General features: G+C 38.5%; 1 protein-coding gene across 8 annotated transcripts in view; it reads right to left on the bottom strand.

Moving 5' to 3' along the window:
• The window catches only part of FRY (FRY microtubule binding protein), a 345,429-nt gene that overhangs the window by 102,962 nt on the left and 228,141 nt on the right, over nt 1-14,326 (bottom strand). For all 8 annotated transcript variants that reach the window (XM_032593499.1, XM_030308908.1, XM_032593559.1 and 5 more), the window contains 9 exons: nt 11,759-11,845; nt 9,325-9,584; nt 8,707-8,896; nt 7,963-8,087; nt 5,932-5,989; nt 4,529-4,620; nt 4,053-4,225; nt 2,573-2,733; nt 1,416-1,526 (listed from right to left, as the gene is read on the bottom strand). In XM_032593499.1, the coding sequence (XP_032449390.1) occupies nt 1,416-1,526; nt 2,573-2,733; nt 4,053-4,225; nt 4,529-4,620; nt 5,932-5,989; nt 7,963-8,087; nt 8,707-8,896; nt 9,325-9,584; nt 11,759-11,845 (1,257 nt within the window). The remainder of the gene's footprint in view (nt 1-1,415; nt 1,527-2,572; nt 2,734-4,052; nt 4,226-4,528; nt 4,621-5,931; nt 5,990-7,962; nt 8,088-8,706; nt 8,897-9,324; nt 9,585-11,758; nt 11,846-14,326) is intronic.

Below are 14,326 nucleotides of genomic sequence, written 5' to 3'. Positions count from 1 at the left end.
TCCTTAAATGTTAAATTCATCAGTAAAGCTATCCAAAGTTTTCCTTGTGAGAAGACTTTGAATTACAGATAAAATTTCTTTATTACTTATAAATTCTATATCATTGATTTGCTGCTCTGCTTCATCCATCCTAACCATCATGGCATCCATTCGAGATTGTATGTTGGTTGTAGCATTTTTAATTTCGGCCTGATTACATTTTAATTCTTTTATCTCTGCAGAAAGGGATTCTCTGGTGTCTTCTATGCTTTTTTTCAACCCCAGCTAGTATTCTTACAATTGTGGTTTTAAATTCTAGTTCAGACATCTTAATTTTATCTGTGTTGATTAAATCCCTGGCCATCATTTCTTCCTGTTCTTACTTTTAGGCTGAATTCCTTCATCTTTTCATTTTTGAGAAAGAAAAATAATTAATCAAAATAAAATAAAAAATAAAAATATTAAAAAGAAACCAGAACAAAATCAAAGGAAGTTAGATCTTAGGTGTGTTTCGGTCTGCTTGTTGAGAGACGCTACCAAAATTTCTTGCTCATGTTTATTACTTAAATGACTATTCAGATTTTTCTTTTCTTCTAGGGTTGTGTTTTTTTTGGGAATTTGTCTATTTTATTTAAATTTTCAGGTTTATTGGCACAAAACGTTCATATATTCCCTTTTATTTTCAACATCTACCATTTGTAGGGATGTCCCCTTAATATTTCTGATGTTAGTGAGACATGTGCCTTCTCTCTTTCTTGATCAGACTTGCCAGGAATTAATTTTATTAGTCGTAATAAATTCAACTTTTGGCTTAAATTATCATTTCTATTTTTTCTCTTTCATTAATTTGTGCTTTCATCTCCATTATTCCCTTCATTGCACTTGTTTTCAGTTTAATATGCTATTCTTTTTATAACGTCTTTAGATGGATGCTTAGGTCATTGGTTATCAGCCTTTTTTTTCTTTGTCAAATATATACTTAAGGCTATACATTTCATTCTAAGCACAGCTTTATTTACAGCCCACAAGTTAGTATATATTATTTTTGTTATTCTTCAGTTAAAGATATTTTTTAGTTTCTATTGTAATTTGTTCTTTGACTCACTAGTTATCTGGAAGGGTGTTTTTTAATTATATTTTTATTATTGATTACTAGCTTATTATCACTGTGATTAGAGAAATAGTCTGTGTCATTTCAATCCTATGAACTTCACAGAAACTTGTTTTAGGGCCCAGTTTATAGTCAACTTTGGTGAATACTTTTTTTTTTTTAATTCTGATGCATCATAGTGTAATATGAATAACACAAAAACCTATACTTCTGTGGCTGATACATGCAGAGATTGTGCTGTGAACAATGCTTCTACACTCTAGTAACCTGATCAGGTAGAACACCCAAGACATTTAAAAGCAATGTATTTTTGGCTAATACTTACTCGTAAATCTTGACAAGCCAGAATGTTGTCAAGCCACTTATATAGGTAGCCATCGGGGGAAAGGCCCACATTGTCAAACACAGGGCCGCAACACAACACTGCTGACATTGCCTGATAACAAAACAACCAAATGTGTGCATGAAACTTGGAATGATCTAATAACACGCAAGTGACTTAACAAAATGTAACTACCAGATTTATAGGTGATGAGGGTCTTTTAAAGCAGTTATTACCATAATATTTTAAAGTATTCCTTACTAGATTCAATAAGAAGGACCAGATTCCCAATTTTGGATTTTTAAATAAGAATTAAAAGCCATAAATTTAACTCCACGGACATATAATTTTATGATTAAACAAATCTTTACGACAAAAGAGTAAGATACTCAAAACAAAATGGCCATTTCGCAGTATTTATACTTACCTTCCGTGATTTCAAGTGAATAAATTCTGCTTATAAGGTAAATACAGCTTTTCAAATTTTGCTTTGATGACAAATATTTAACCAATGTACTAAATTGGCAAACTATGAAAAATGTGGAAATAAATAACATGATTCTTAATCAAAGGAAAAAAATTAAGAATATAAATTTAGTTACTCGGAGAAGGAGAGGAAGCAAGGGAATGTAAGAATGATTAACTTTGTAATTACTAGGTCCAAATGACTATGAGGGCCATGGTTTAAATCAGCTAGCTCCACTGAGGCAAAAGTCAACTGGTACGTGATCAAACTTCCATATATATGACAGAATTGAAACACAGTTTTCTAAATGTAATTAGGCTGCAAGGAATCATGCTTCTGAAGTTTTGAAACAGTTAGTAGTGTGGAAATTTATTTTTGGAAGTGTTTCAAAATGGAAGACTAAAAAGGGAATGTGGCTCTTGGTAGGTTCTGAACTTGAGGTAACATATATATCTTTTTTTAGGTTGTATGTTAATGGACAAGACAGCTACTAACAGGGTAAATAAGCAAATCCGTGTGGTTCTCATACACTAGATAAAAGTAAGAGCTGGGACAAGTTTTGTATTTTGAAACCCAAACCTCAACCCAGCTGAGAAACCAACTGGAGTATTTACATATTTACACAGCCATCTATCTATGGGGAAAGAGACCATCGGGCCAACGTAAGTCATCCACTGAGACAAAGGTGCCCTACCTTTAATGCGCAATACTGGTATCGTGTAATTTGATGATTTCTATCACTGTAGCGGTCGAGAGGGGTGAACATAATGCTGAAGGGTCCTGCCCACTGGCTAAACAAGATGAAAAGATGATGCCTCAGGCTTTGCTGGGGGAACAGAAATCTTCGGTGGTGAACTGGAGAGAAAAACAGAGTTAGGAGTCGGCTTGACTGAAAAGTATAGTGAATACACTTTATGTCACTATTATACATGATTCCTATGTTCTGAGGAAAGCAGTAATTTCATTTCCTAACTTGAGTCTTCTGTAATGAAACATGGATTTAAGAAGTCAAGCCTCATTTTCTCTCTACATGTGTGGTCTTCCTGTTCCTCACACTGGAGTCAATGGCACCTTGTCCAGAGCGGGAAGCAGAGGAAAAAAGTGGACTCACAGACCCTGCTTTCTAATCAATGTCTAGCAAAACTGCAACCCCTTCCACTCAGTTACTGATTACATATCAAACATCCTCTCAACTGCTGCTGCCTGTGAAATACAATGTATATACTGTCTATTTTAAACAAACGTATTTTAACTGAAGAAGTCAACTGAAATCTTAATTTAGGGTCATCTAAGATGAGGAACATTGGCAAGAAAAACGTTTTACAATCTCAAAACAATGAAAAGGTAGAAACAGTTGAGTTGTGGCTTTTTGTAATTATGTCAAAACTTTTTTTTTTAAGTTTATTCATTTCGAGAGAGGGAGGGAGGGAGAGAGAGAGAGAGAGAGAGAGCATGCAAGCAGGGGAGGGGCAGAGAGAAAGGGAGAGAGAGAATCCCAAGCAGACTCTGCACTGTCAGAGCAGAGCCCAATGTGGGGCTCGAACTCACAAGTCATGAGATCATGACCGGAGCCAAAATCAAAAGTCGGTCGCTTAACTGACTGAGCCACCCAGGCGCTCCATATGTCACAACTTTTAATTACAGCAATTAATTTTTACACCAAACTGGCCAGCTATTTTTATTCTCCATGCTTTTATTAGATGAAAAGTTTTCATACCCATACCCACAGTTTGCTCTGTGCAAAAACCTCTCAATAATCTAATTTATTAGCTGTATAGAATCGGAGAGTGAAGAGAAGGCGTACTGTGGAGACGGATCACACGTTCACAGGTTAGCACAATAAGAAGAAGAAATGAAGCCCTTGTGAATGCTCCCCCTGAATTATTTCCTTCCTATGAATTACATAGATTCATTTTTAGATGGGAACCAAAACAAAGAATAGAAATAATGACAAGAACAAAGCCAAATTTCATTCCTATTGTTCCCTTTCCAACTCTGTGCTGAATTACCACAATCTGTTCTCATGTGTATTTCCAAGTATTTCAAAGTAAATGAACGATCCCATCTAAGACCTGCACACAGGCCAGTAGGATTAAAGAGGAAAAGCCCAGTAATGAGAAACACAAACGGTCTGTCAGGCATGAAAGGAAATCCGCAGTGATGCATCCCTGTACCTGGAACACACTGAATCAAGTTGGCGACCATCGCACTAAAATGTGCCCGGATATCTTTAAGAATTTCAACTTCTTTATCATTTTCGGCTTCTAGAAGCATGCGGGTCAGGTCCACATATTCTAAGAACAAAGCTCCAAGGGCTAACGTATCCCGTTCCAAGGCTCCATTTGTGCTGGAATAATAAAAAAGAAATAAAGCTTTTAGATGACTGGTCTTTACATCAAAGTAGTACATGCTTCATGGAAAATAAGATTCACTGTCAGAACTCACACACTAAATTTGTTCTTGACCTACGGGCAGTATAAATCGAATATGCACAAAAACAACAATATGCTTTTTTGGACGTTTCTGAGTAAAAGTTAAAGGTAACATATTAAAAAAAAAAACAAAAGAAAGAAAGACAGACAGAAAGAAAAAAAAGACAAAAAGACCAGTTTGGTGAGGAGAGATCGACTCATTAGAACCTTAACTTTACCTGTCACTTATGACGCCAGCATCAGCCAGCAGCTCGAAAATTCGAAGTAGTTGTAGCCTTAACAAATCCCGCCGTTCTCGGCGTTTTTTGTTCTGTGTAGAAAAAGGTAATACCATTTATGAACGTAGGTAAAACAATAGCTTTGCTCTGAGAAACTGTATTAAAGAAAGGCATAATCTAGACATGACTTTTCATATTTTTGAGAGAGAAAGAGGGTACAAGCTGGGGAGGCGCAGAGAGAGAGGCAGACACAGTATCCAAAGCAGGCTCCAGGCTCCGAGCTGTTGGCACAGACCCCGATGTGGGCTTGAACCCACAAACTGAAATCATGACCTGAGTCGAAGTCAGATGCTTAACTGACTGAGCCACCCAGGTGCCCCTGGGTTTTCAATTTTCTAAACACAAAAGACAAGGGTGTTTTTCTTTCTTCCAGATCCTTAGAGAAAATCTTGCTATTATAGGCTATAAAAGAAACAGATCCTAAGTGGGTCAGTAAATATTTATAAGGTGGCAACGTTGAGAACTAACCAGCCTCAGTTACTAGATGCTTCTGGCATCTATGGAAAGACAGAGGCATGGAAACAAGAAAGGGCTAGTGGACACGAAGAATCCCACCAATTCTGGTCATTCTAAGCCACACTGCTAAAATTTTTGCTACTTCTTGTATCGTATCTACTATATGGGAAGCTTCTTTTTCCATCTTCTTCTTTTTTTTTTTTTTATCCTGCTGTGTATAAATTTGTCCTTTCCAGAGTTCACTTCAGGAAAGATAATTTTGAAGAAAATCCTTCCTATGCCAGATCAAACAAATAATATTCTTTTTTTAAAAAAAAATTTTTTTTTAACGTTTATTTATTTTTGAGACAGAGAGAGACAGAGCATGAACGGGGAAGGGGCAGAGAGAGAGGGAGACACAGAATCGGAAGCAGGCTCCAGGCTCTGAGCCATCAGCCCAGAGCGGGGCTAGAACTCACGGACCGCGAAATCGTGACCTGAGCTGAAGTCAGATGCTTAACCGACTGAGCCACCCAGGCGCCCCAAACAAATAATATTCTTGACCATTCAACTCCTCGTAAAAAATAAGCAAACCAACAAAAACATTCAATCAACTCAAACCTCCTACAAAAGAATGTAGTATTTTAACACGCACGTGACCATTTAGATTGTTTGCCTTCATGAGTTTAGAACACAGAATCTTTTAACAGAGGAACCGTATTATGCTAAATATTCAAATACTGAACAATAATAAAAATAACAGAAGTTAAAATATTAAGATTCACTATTAAAAGCAGGCTGGGTGTTTGTATTTTTTTTTTTTTTAGGGGAAACCATTAAGTACGATCTAAATTTATAACGTTGACCACATGAACGGAGGTATTAAGTATTTAAATTAAAAATATTACCTCTGGTCTTCGTTCCAGGGCTTCTTTCATTAATGGATGGAGTTCTTCCACCAACTCTCTATGGAGATAAAGGTTGGCATTTGAAATTCACTATTATCGACACCAAGTTTATCACCAAATACATGTATTTAGTCCTAAACCATGTTCTTTTCTCATTTTGCTTCTGACATCAACCGCCACCTGGCCTTTCCGTTTCTTAGTCACGTGGGGAACTGGAACTAGGTGTTGGCCTGTACTTTGTGTTACTGGTCTTTATCCCAGTGTTATGTATATAATTTGGGCTCAATGCATGTCTGTTGACTTGATTCTGATTTACTGTTCTGGAGACCCTGATGTTGAAAATCCCCCTCTAAACAGTTAAACAAACAATGTATTACAAATGGTGATTACATTCAAAGCACTTTACTACAGGCAGTGGGGATGAAGATAAAATCGAGTCCTTCACAGAAGACATTTTCATCTTTCACCCATCCCCACGATCTCCAGTTCTCAACTAATTATTTGTGTTCTTTGGGAAATAACTTCTGAACTGCTATGTCAAGACAGACAAATTAGAAGAGTTAGCCTGTGGCTAGGTATTTTGTGTATAGTCTGTCTGTTCGATGCCTGAACACCTTGCAATATTCTGCAGTCTTCCGGTGGGATAATTTGTGCTCTTAGACATCATCCTCCAGGGAAATCCAAAGTTAGGAAGGTAAACTTTGCGGCATTCTGTGCTGAGAGACAGAACACTTGGACTCCATTTCAGATTTCTCTAGCACAGATGCTAGAATTTCTTCATCAAAGAAATGGAAATAATATTAATGACCTCCTTCAACTGCAACCATTTACTGAATATTTATTACGTACATTTTTACATTTAATCCTCTCAATAAATATGTAAGATAGATTTTATAATTATAACAATTTTTCGTTTTTTATTAGATAGATATACTTCATTTTTATTTATTATAACAGTTTTACAGGTAAGGGAACTGAGGCCCAGAGACATTAAGTTTTCCGGACCCACGTGGCTAATAAATTGCACAATCTTACCCACCCCTAGGAATACTGAGAGGGCAAGATGTACAAGAACATACGTCCTTGGGAAAGAATGTTAGTTTCTTAGGTTCTTTGGGAAAGAATGTTAGGTTATTCCAGGAACTGTTTTCTTATCTTCTTGTAGTATATCTACGTGATTCTTTGTCTTAACTAGTTAACTAGTAAGTAGTAAAAACACTGGTGAGCTGACACTCCAGTATCAGAACTCACAATTACTTTTTATGAGAATAAAATCTGACTCTACACATGAACAACGTAACAGATTTTTTTCCAATTGCCTCTAAAATGTCTCATTAATCTTTAGTTTTCGAATAGGGTCTCTGGCAGATGCTTAGAGCTTTCCCTTTTCTCTCTACATAAAAAACTTGGGAATTTTACTGGTGCTTATATGCTTAGCTCAAGTCACCAGAGACAGCCTGAACTAATATTTTATGATGACTCTTTCAAAAGGCTTTGACACTGCCTCAGATGGAACGGTTATTTGATTAAAGGTGTGAAATGAGCCAAGAATCCGAGATATGATGGTTCTATTAAGGCAGATAAAGCACCTTCTGAAAAGATCGACTAGTGTAACAGAATACCCTTGAAAGAGTTCTATCAGTGCTTAGCCTTTGAGATCTGTTGCATAAATGGCTGATGAGCAGACCTCATTGTTTTGACATGAAAGCCTCTGAACAGTCTGGCTCTCTGGCGATGGACACTGAATTGCCTTCACTTACAGCTATCTAAAACCAATCTTGCAAACGAGATAAAATCTGAGATGGAAAACCAAAGCCGCAAAGGCGAAAGGGGAAAAGCGAGGCGGCGGTGAGAAACGCTGGCTACATGCACGTCAAACCACGAGGACACAAAGGAAATGGCACAAACCCTATACCCCCCCCCCCCCCCCCAGGCACATGCCAACACGCAGACTCAAACTTGAGTTAAAAACAGGAACTACGACAACAGCAGTAGGAACGAATTTAGAGCAACTCATTGAGACTACCGTACCTGAAAACAAGGGAATTTGTTCTTCCAAATCCTAAAACTAAGGACTCTGTGATCTCAATGCCCTCTAGTCTCATCAAAGGCACCAACTGCTTTAACAGAACTCCCACCGATGGGGTGCCTATGGCCTGAAACAAGTTGATTAAAAGTGAAAAAGAGGTAACATGATAACCGATGCTTCCTTTAATCAAAGGATGATTCCATTATAACAGTTTCAAAGTACTAAACCACGTCCCAAAGCACTGCCATCATTTCAGAGAGAAAAAAAACAAAGACAGACATAAATTTTAATACAGCACCATGAATGCATTTTTTTACCTGGGACACAAATCCTAAAGAATACTTTTATTATGTCTTCCTTTTTTAAAATTAAATCTACAAACCCATTCTTAACAAGATCATGTAATGAAGGCATCATTTCAAGGAGAATACTCGGCAAGGAGTGAGAGAAATGTGGTATGCAGGGCAGGAACCAAACCTCAGGGCATAATAAATGAATAAACCTCAGGGCACTCTATGGTCTTAACCAAGTTTCTTAACTTCTCTTAATCTTCAGTTCCCCACTTGTCAGGGAGGACTAATAAATTATGCACGTCAACGCTCAATGGAATTTAGAAATGTGTAGGATGAAAATCTGATCCCATATACTCCAGATGGCAGGCACAGTGCGACGTGCACTGTGAACTCTAGACAAACAAGCTAAAAAAAAACCTTACAGAATAATTCTTCTGAAGCATGTCACGTCACCTTGTTATCGTAGCTCACTGTACCATCAGGTGTGGTCGCCATTATTTCTGGAGTGGAAGCTCTTAAGTGTCCCGGGCTCATAATACTGGGTTTTGCAACTCCAAAACAAAGAATAAGGTAGTTTCTCCACAAGGTAACATAATTATCTCCACTGCCGGCGGTGCTGGTTTTCTTGGCATTAATTGGGCTACTGGAAGTACGGAGTTGAAAACAAGAGTGAAACTAAGTTCTGCGTTTTAAATATCACTTGTTAAATAAAGACCCTAGGAAGTGCCCAAACACAGTTGACCTACTGCCCGTCAAGGATTGTCTATACTGTTAAGAACTGTCTGGACAGGGAATGTCTCTATTGGATGGGAAGTTGAATAGAACTTTAAGACTGTTTTCACCACTAAGTTTCTGACAGTCTGTAGTCAATCATATGGATTATTAAGGAAAAAAAACCCAAACAAACTAGTGCTAGGTAAGAGTTTTTGACTGGCTTTTATTCAATATTAAGAATTCTGTATTAGCAAGTGCGGAAACCAGAGAGGATTATAATATGCCAATCTTTTAGATGACATGTAAACGTAAGAGGGCAAAAATGATAAACAAAAGAGGAAAACACAGTTCTCTTACTTTGGGTCCACCAGAGGCATGACCGACTGGAGCCGAGTGAAGGCGTATGGCCAGGCGTAGCTGAGGGCTGTGGGGCAGTGTTTGGGCAAGTTCTCCTGCCGGAGGAAACTGAAGAGGCAGAGGACCCAGGGGTCTTTGACAGACTGAGCGAATATCCAGACATGGGAAGGGCTCTTCACATCGTAATGGCTATTGACCAGGACTGCATTCCACTCCACCAACCACTGGAGATCCACACTGTGGGTCAGCGGTAATGTGGCCTGCGGGTCCAAGAAGTAGGCAATGAATCAATGCTGCACTGCAAATCACACGTCCCCACCACGGCTGGGTCTAAATGCCCCTTCGTCCACAGTGCTCTTCCTGATTACCTCCTGCGACGGGCCAAGCTTTGAATCTGAAACACCCCTCCTGCTCCTGCCACATAGGATGCCCATTTGTAGCCACTGCTGTTTCTGATGCAAGACTGAAAGCAGTTCAAGTGCAGGGCTCAAGGACACAGGTCATATTTTGAACAGTTTTAATGGCACATAGCACTGTGCATTAGTACACCCAACTGCTCACTGAATATTTATTGAAAAATATATGGCCTGGGTTAAACTTGATCATGGATTTGCCATTGAAAATTCTTAAAAGTTATTAACTTCTAAGATTCACAAACGTGTTTTTAATCCCTGTCTTGGTAGTGTGGGCCTTTTAATGCCATAATCTTGTTTACCTCTACTTAGATTAAAGTACCTTGCCTCTGATTTAGGGAGATGGCTGAATGCAGTCCCTTTTATGAAGGGCATTTCACTGATGGTTTTGAGGTAAGGCACCTACTTATTCTTGACCTATGATATCAAGCCAAAAAAACCAATACGTTTGAAAACTTTTTTGCTGCATATCTCGTGCAAGTTTGTATGTGCCATTCTCTTTTAAGTCCAGAATATTAAAGTTTGGGGAAGACCACATTTCAAATAATCTGGGCAGCTGTGCCCGGAGAGAAGATTGCCTTTATGACCGTCGGGCATTTAAAATGACCCGTTCTATCTGATGGGTCTACAGGTTCCCACGGGTCAGGTGCCACACTAGTAGCCTCAATGGTGAGCGGGCTTTAAGGGGGCACATCTTGAGCTTCAGAGTCAGAGAGGAGGTTCCAACAGCACCCCCACTCAGAGCTCATGACCTGGGAAGAGTCCTGAGCATCCCAGAGTCTCTGTCTGGGAGACATGAATTTATAACTTGGGAATCGGAATGCTAACCTCACCTGATCTTTTAGGTAAATTATGTGAGCTAAGGAATGTAGAAACATCCGGAACAAGGCAGGCACATTCTTCTTCTCCCCTTTCTGTGCATCTTCCTAAGTGAGGTACGGCTGCTCTAGCTACCCCTGGCTCAGGATTTTGATTCTGATAGACAGAACAAAATCACATGAACGAAATATAATCTGCCGACAAATAAGATACGTGTATATAACAATTAAACTCATCTCTTCCGTTCCATGTTCAAACACATCGAATTTCGGAAAGAAGGACTATTCAATATCACTGTGAAAGTCTGTGCTGCTGGGCTTACTCGTTTAGGTAATGATCATTATTACTACGACCGTAAGCAAGGACAGGGCCACTAAAGGTAAGGATCTGTGCTCAGTCTCAGAGAAACGACCATGAAAAGCTCACAAACACCTTCAGGCTCTGTATTCATTTATAGCTATTTGTGAAAAATGTTTGTATTCGTTTATAGCTATTTGACAATAATATACAAGAGGCATCAGCAATGTGGATTCTGCAAGCGGTCCCTGATCTGCACTGCCTCTTTTCAACTATTTAGCTGAAATTAATCCAGGTCCCCTTACTGCACTATGCGGATGAAAAAAAATAATCAGATAGTTAATATCAGTTTCAATTTCCCTTCAAATTTTTTCAGGAAATTAAAGTGTGCCAATATGCTCTCGAAAAAGAAAGAATCTATTTGCATGGCAGATAAGGCTGTCCTACAGTCAGAGTCCAAGTAGGGTCAAGTGCCAGTCCTAATGCTTCTCTCTGTGTCACTATGGCGCTGCCCCTAAATATTTTTGTGTTTAGTACCTATGAGGGTTGAAAAAGATAATGTTAAAGCATGCTGTAAACTGTAAGGCACCATATATAAGTTACATACAGTGTTGAGCATAATAAACAAAGAGAATTAACTTTCTTAAAGAATCCTGAGCAATTCTTCTTGAAATTGCAGTTTGCAAAATATTATCTATATTCCTGAGGCTCAAATTTTGTTTGAAATTTATCTGGACGTTTCCTCAGCTAGTATCTGAAAAGCCTGTCTTGTTTTCCTAAGTACTGTTGTGTCAGTTTATTAATCTGACATAAAACCCCAGCATTTTTCTTTGTCTCTCTTTGTCAGACAGACCCAGAGCTTGTACTTAAGAACAGTTAGGAATCGGGATCAAATGTGTACTTACCGAATCTGAAACTGCTACATGAATGAAACTTTCGAGAATGGAAGAACTTAGCTGATCCATGACATCAATCATAGGTCTGTCATCGTCCTGGATGAAGGGTCGGCAGTTACTCTCCATGGGAAAATGAATCCTTCCCACCCACCCCACTGCCTTTGTTCAGTACACGAAGCAGAACAGCTCGCGAGATAGTGATAAGGGTTTTCTGATGGAAAAGTGAATGCCAAGACGGTGAAATGTGTAGATTAAATCCCCTGTGAGTCTGAGTTTAGTCTTTCAAGTTTCAGTGGAAGATAATTAGAGCTCTAACTTCACAGTGTACTGAAAAGACGTATACTTGAATTTCAAAAAATCATGCGTGTACACAAGGATCTAAACAAACACTCGTGCCATACGTCATCCCTCAGAGTGTTCACGTTGTCGTTAATTTTAAGGAATGAAAGCCCCACAAGAATATGCTTTGCCGGACCACTAAAATGCTACATCCATAAGTCACTCATCAGCAAAAATAACTGATAAATTGTTGACTGAATTTTAGTTCCAAAGAAAGTGCAATGGAGACTGACCACACACTCTGCGGTGTCTATGTTGTGTAAGCTATTTAGTAAAAGAAGCAAACTACAGGGTATAGGAGAGAGTATCTTATTGAAAATTCTTCTACACAAATAGCATATATACATATGTATATATATGGATATGTGTATGTTTGCCATCCTTTATTATAGAGAAGCTCAGAAATATCAAATTATTTACTTTAAAAGCCTTCAGGAAAGCCTCGGGTTGTCATATTCATGTATAAATGAGAATGGTTTCAAAAAAAATTGTGGTTGGAAAAAAAAAGCACAAGCTCATAGATTGGACAGATTGGTGGTTTCAGGGTGGGTGAAATGCACGAAGGGAATCACAAGGTATAAACTTCCAGTTACAAAATAAATAAGTTATGGGGGTGTAGTGCACAGCATGGGGACCATAGTTGATGATACCATCCTGAATATTCGAAAGCTGCTAAGACAGCAGATTGTAAAAGTTCTCATCACAAGAAAAAAATTCTATAACTCTGTATGGTGACACATATTAACTCTACTTATTGTAGGGATGATTACACAATGTAAACAAATACACCTGAAACTAATATAATGTTGTATGTCAATGTCACCTCAATAAAAAAAAATATACAAAGCTGGGGCTGGTCCAAGAAAGTAACATATGAGGAATGTTTTTAACGCAGTCCTGGAAAAGCAGTTAAGAGCATGGGTTTTATACCTGAAACTAACGTAACAATTGTATGTCAGCTATACTTAGAAAGAACTTCGGGGGTTCTTTCTAAGAAAGGCTTCGGGGGTTTCAATTCTGGCTCTGTTGCATCCTCACTGTTGATTTTGGGTAAGGTACTGAATTTCCCTAAACCACAACTTCCGTAACTGTACACTGTGGATAATAACACTAATTCTTAGGTGATCGTGAAAGTTAAATGAGATACTATGTGTAGAGCACAACACAGTGCCAGACACATCCATGGTAATCATTGTTATCATTACTATCATAGTTAGAGACTTAACAGAGTTTTACCAAACTACAGTATGTCTTAGACATTCATTCACCAGAAACCACAGATGTCCTAAAATATATCACAAAGCTATCTGAAGAAAAGTGAACATAAAGCACTGTGACGGATTTGAAAATATTTGGTAAAGACAATGGCCATCTTGTGGGTCATAAAACCAAGATCAGTGATTTAAACCCGGAAAATGGAAAGTAGCATTTTTCGAAGAAGTATGGGACACAAAAAACTGGTCCTTCTCCCATCGACCTAGGTACTGGGATTGGCCACCTGGGCTCGCAGGCAACATGCCTTAACATCAGAACAAGGATGTAGAGCACTTGACCAAGCGTGGAGGTTAGCTGGCCGATAATGCTTAATAATAGGCTCGTTTCTCTGATCTCAGGGGACATTTTCTTGCGATGGCATTTTCTACAATTACTGATGCAATTAAACAAATTTCAGTTAGCCAGACTGTTTGATGCCTTGATCATTTTAAATGGAACTCATTATTTTCTCAAGTTCATTCTCTAGTATAAATGTAATAATATCTTCTTAATTTGATGTTTGCTGAACATTATTGGGAAGAATGATCTGGGGGTGTCTAGGTGGCTCAGTCAGTTAAGCGTCCGGTGTCAGCTCAGGTCATGATCTCGTGGTTCGTGGGTTCGAGTCTTGCATCGGGCTCTGTGCTGACAGCTCAGAGCCGGGAGCCTGCTTCGGATTCTGTGTCTCCCTCTCTCTCCGCCCCTCCCCCACTCACGCTCTGTCTCTCTCTCTCTCAAAAATAAACATTTAAAAAAATTTAAAGAAAAAGAAAAATGACACATAACTGAATCTTCAAATTCTTCACTTCTTAACCAAGCACCACCTCTTACAGAATCAAGAGTGGTCTTTTTCTATTGCTCTCAGAATATATAACTCATACAGATCAAGAATGTTATTTCATAATCAAAACCCCATGACGAATCAAAAATTATTTCTTGACATGTGCGAACGGAAGGACAGAAAACAATAATGCATTATTTACA

The sequence above is a fragment of the Lynx canadensis genome, chromosome A1, assembly GCF_007474595.2.
Source record: "Lynx canadensis isolate LIC74 chromosome A1, mLynCan4.pri.v2, whole genome shotgun sequence".
In the NCBI taxonomy this organism is placed as follows: Eukaryota; Metazoa; Chordata; class Mammalia; order Carnivora; family Felidae; genus Lynx; species Lynx canadensis.
Note: the sequence above shows the minus strand (reverse complement) of the source record. Positions and strands in the feature narration are given on the sequence as shown.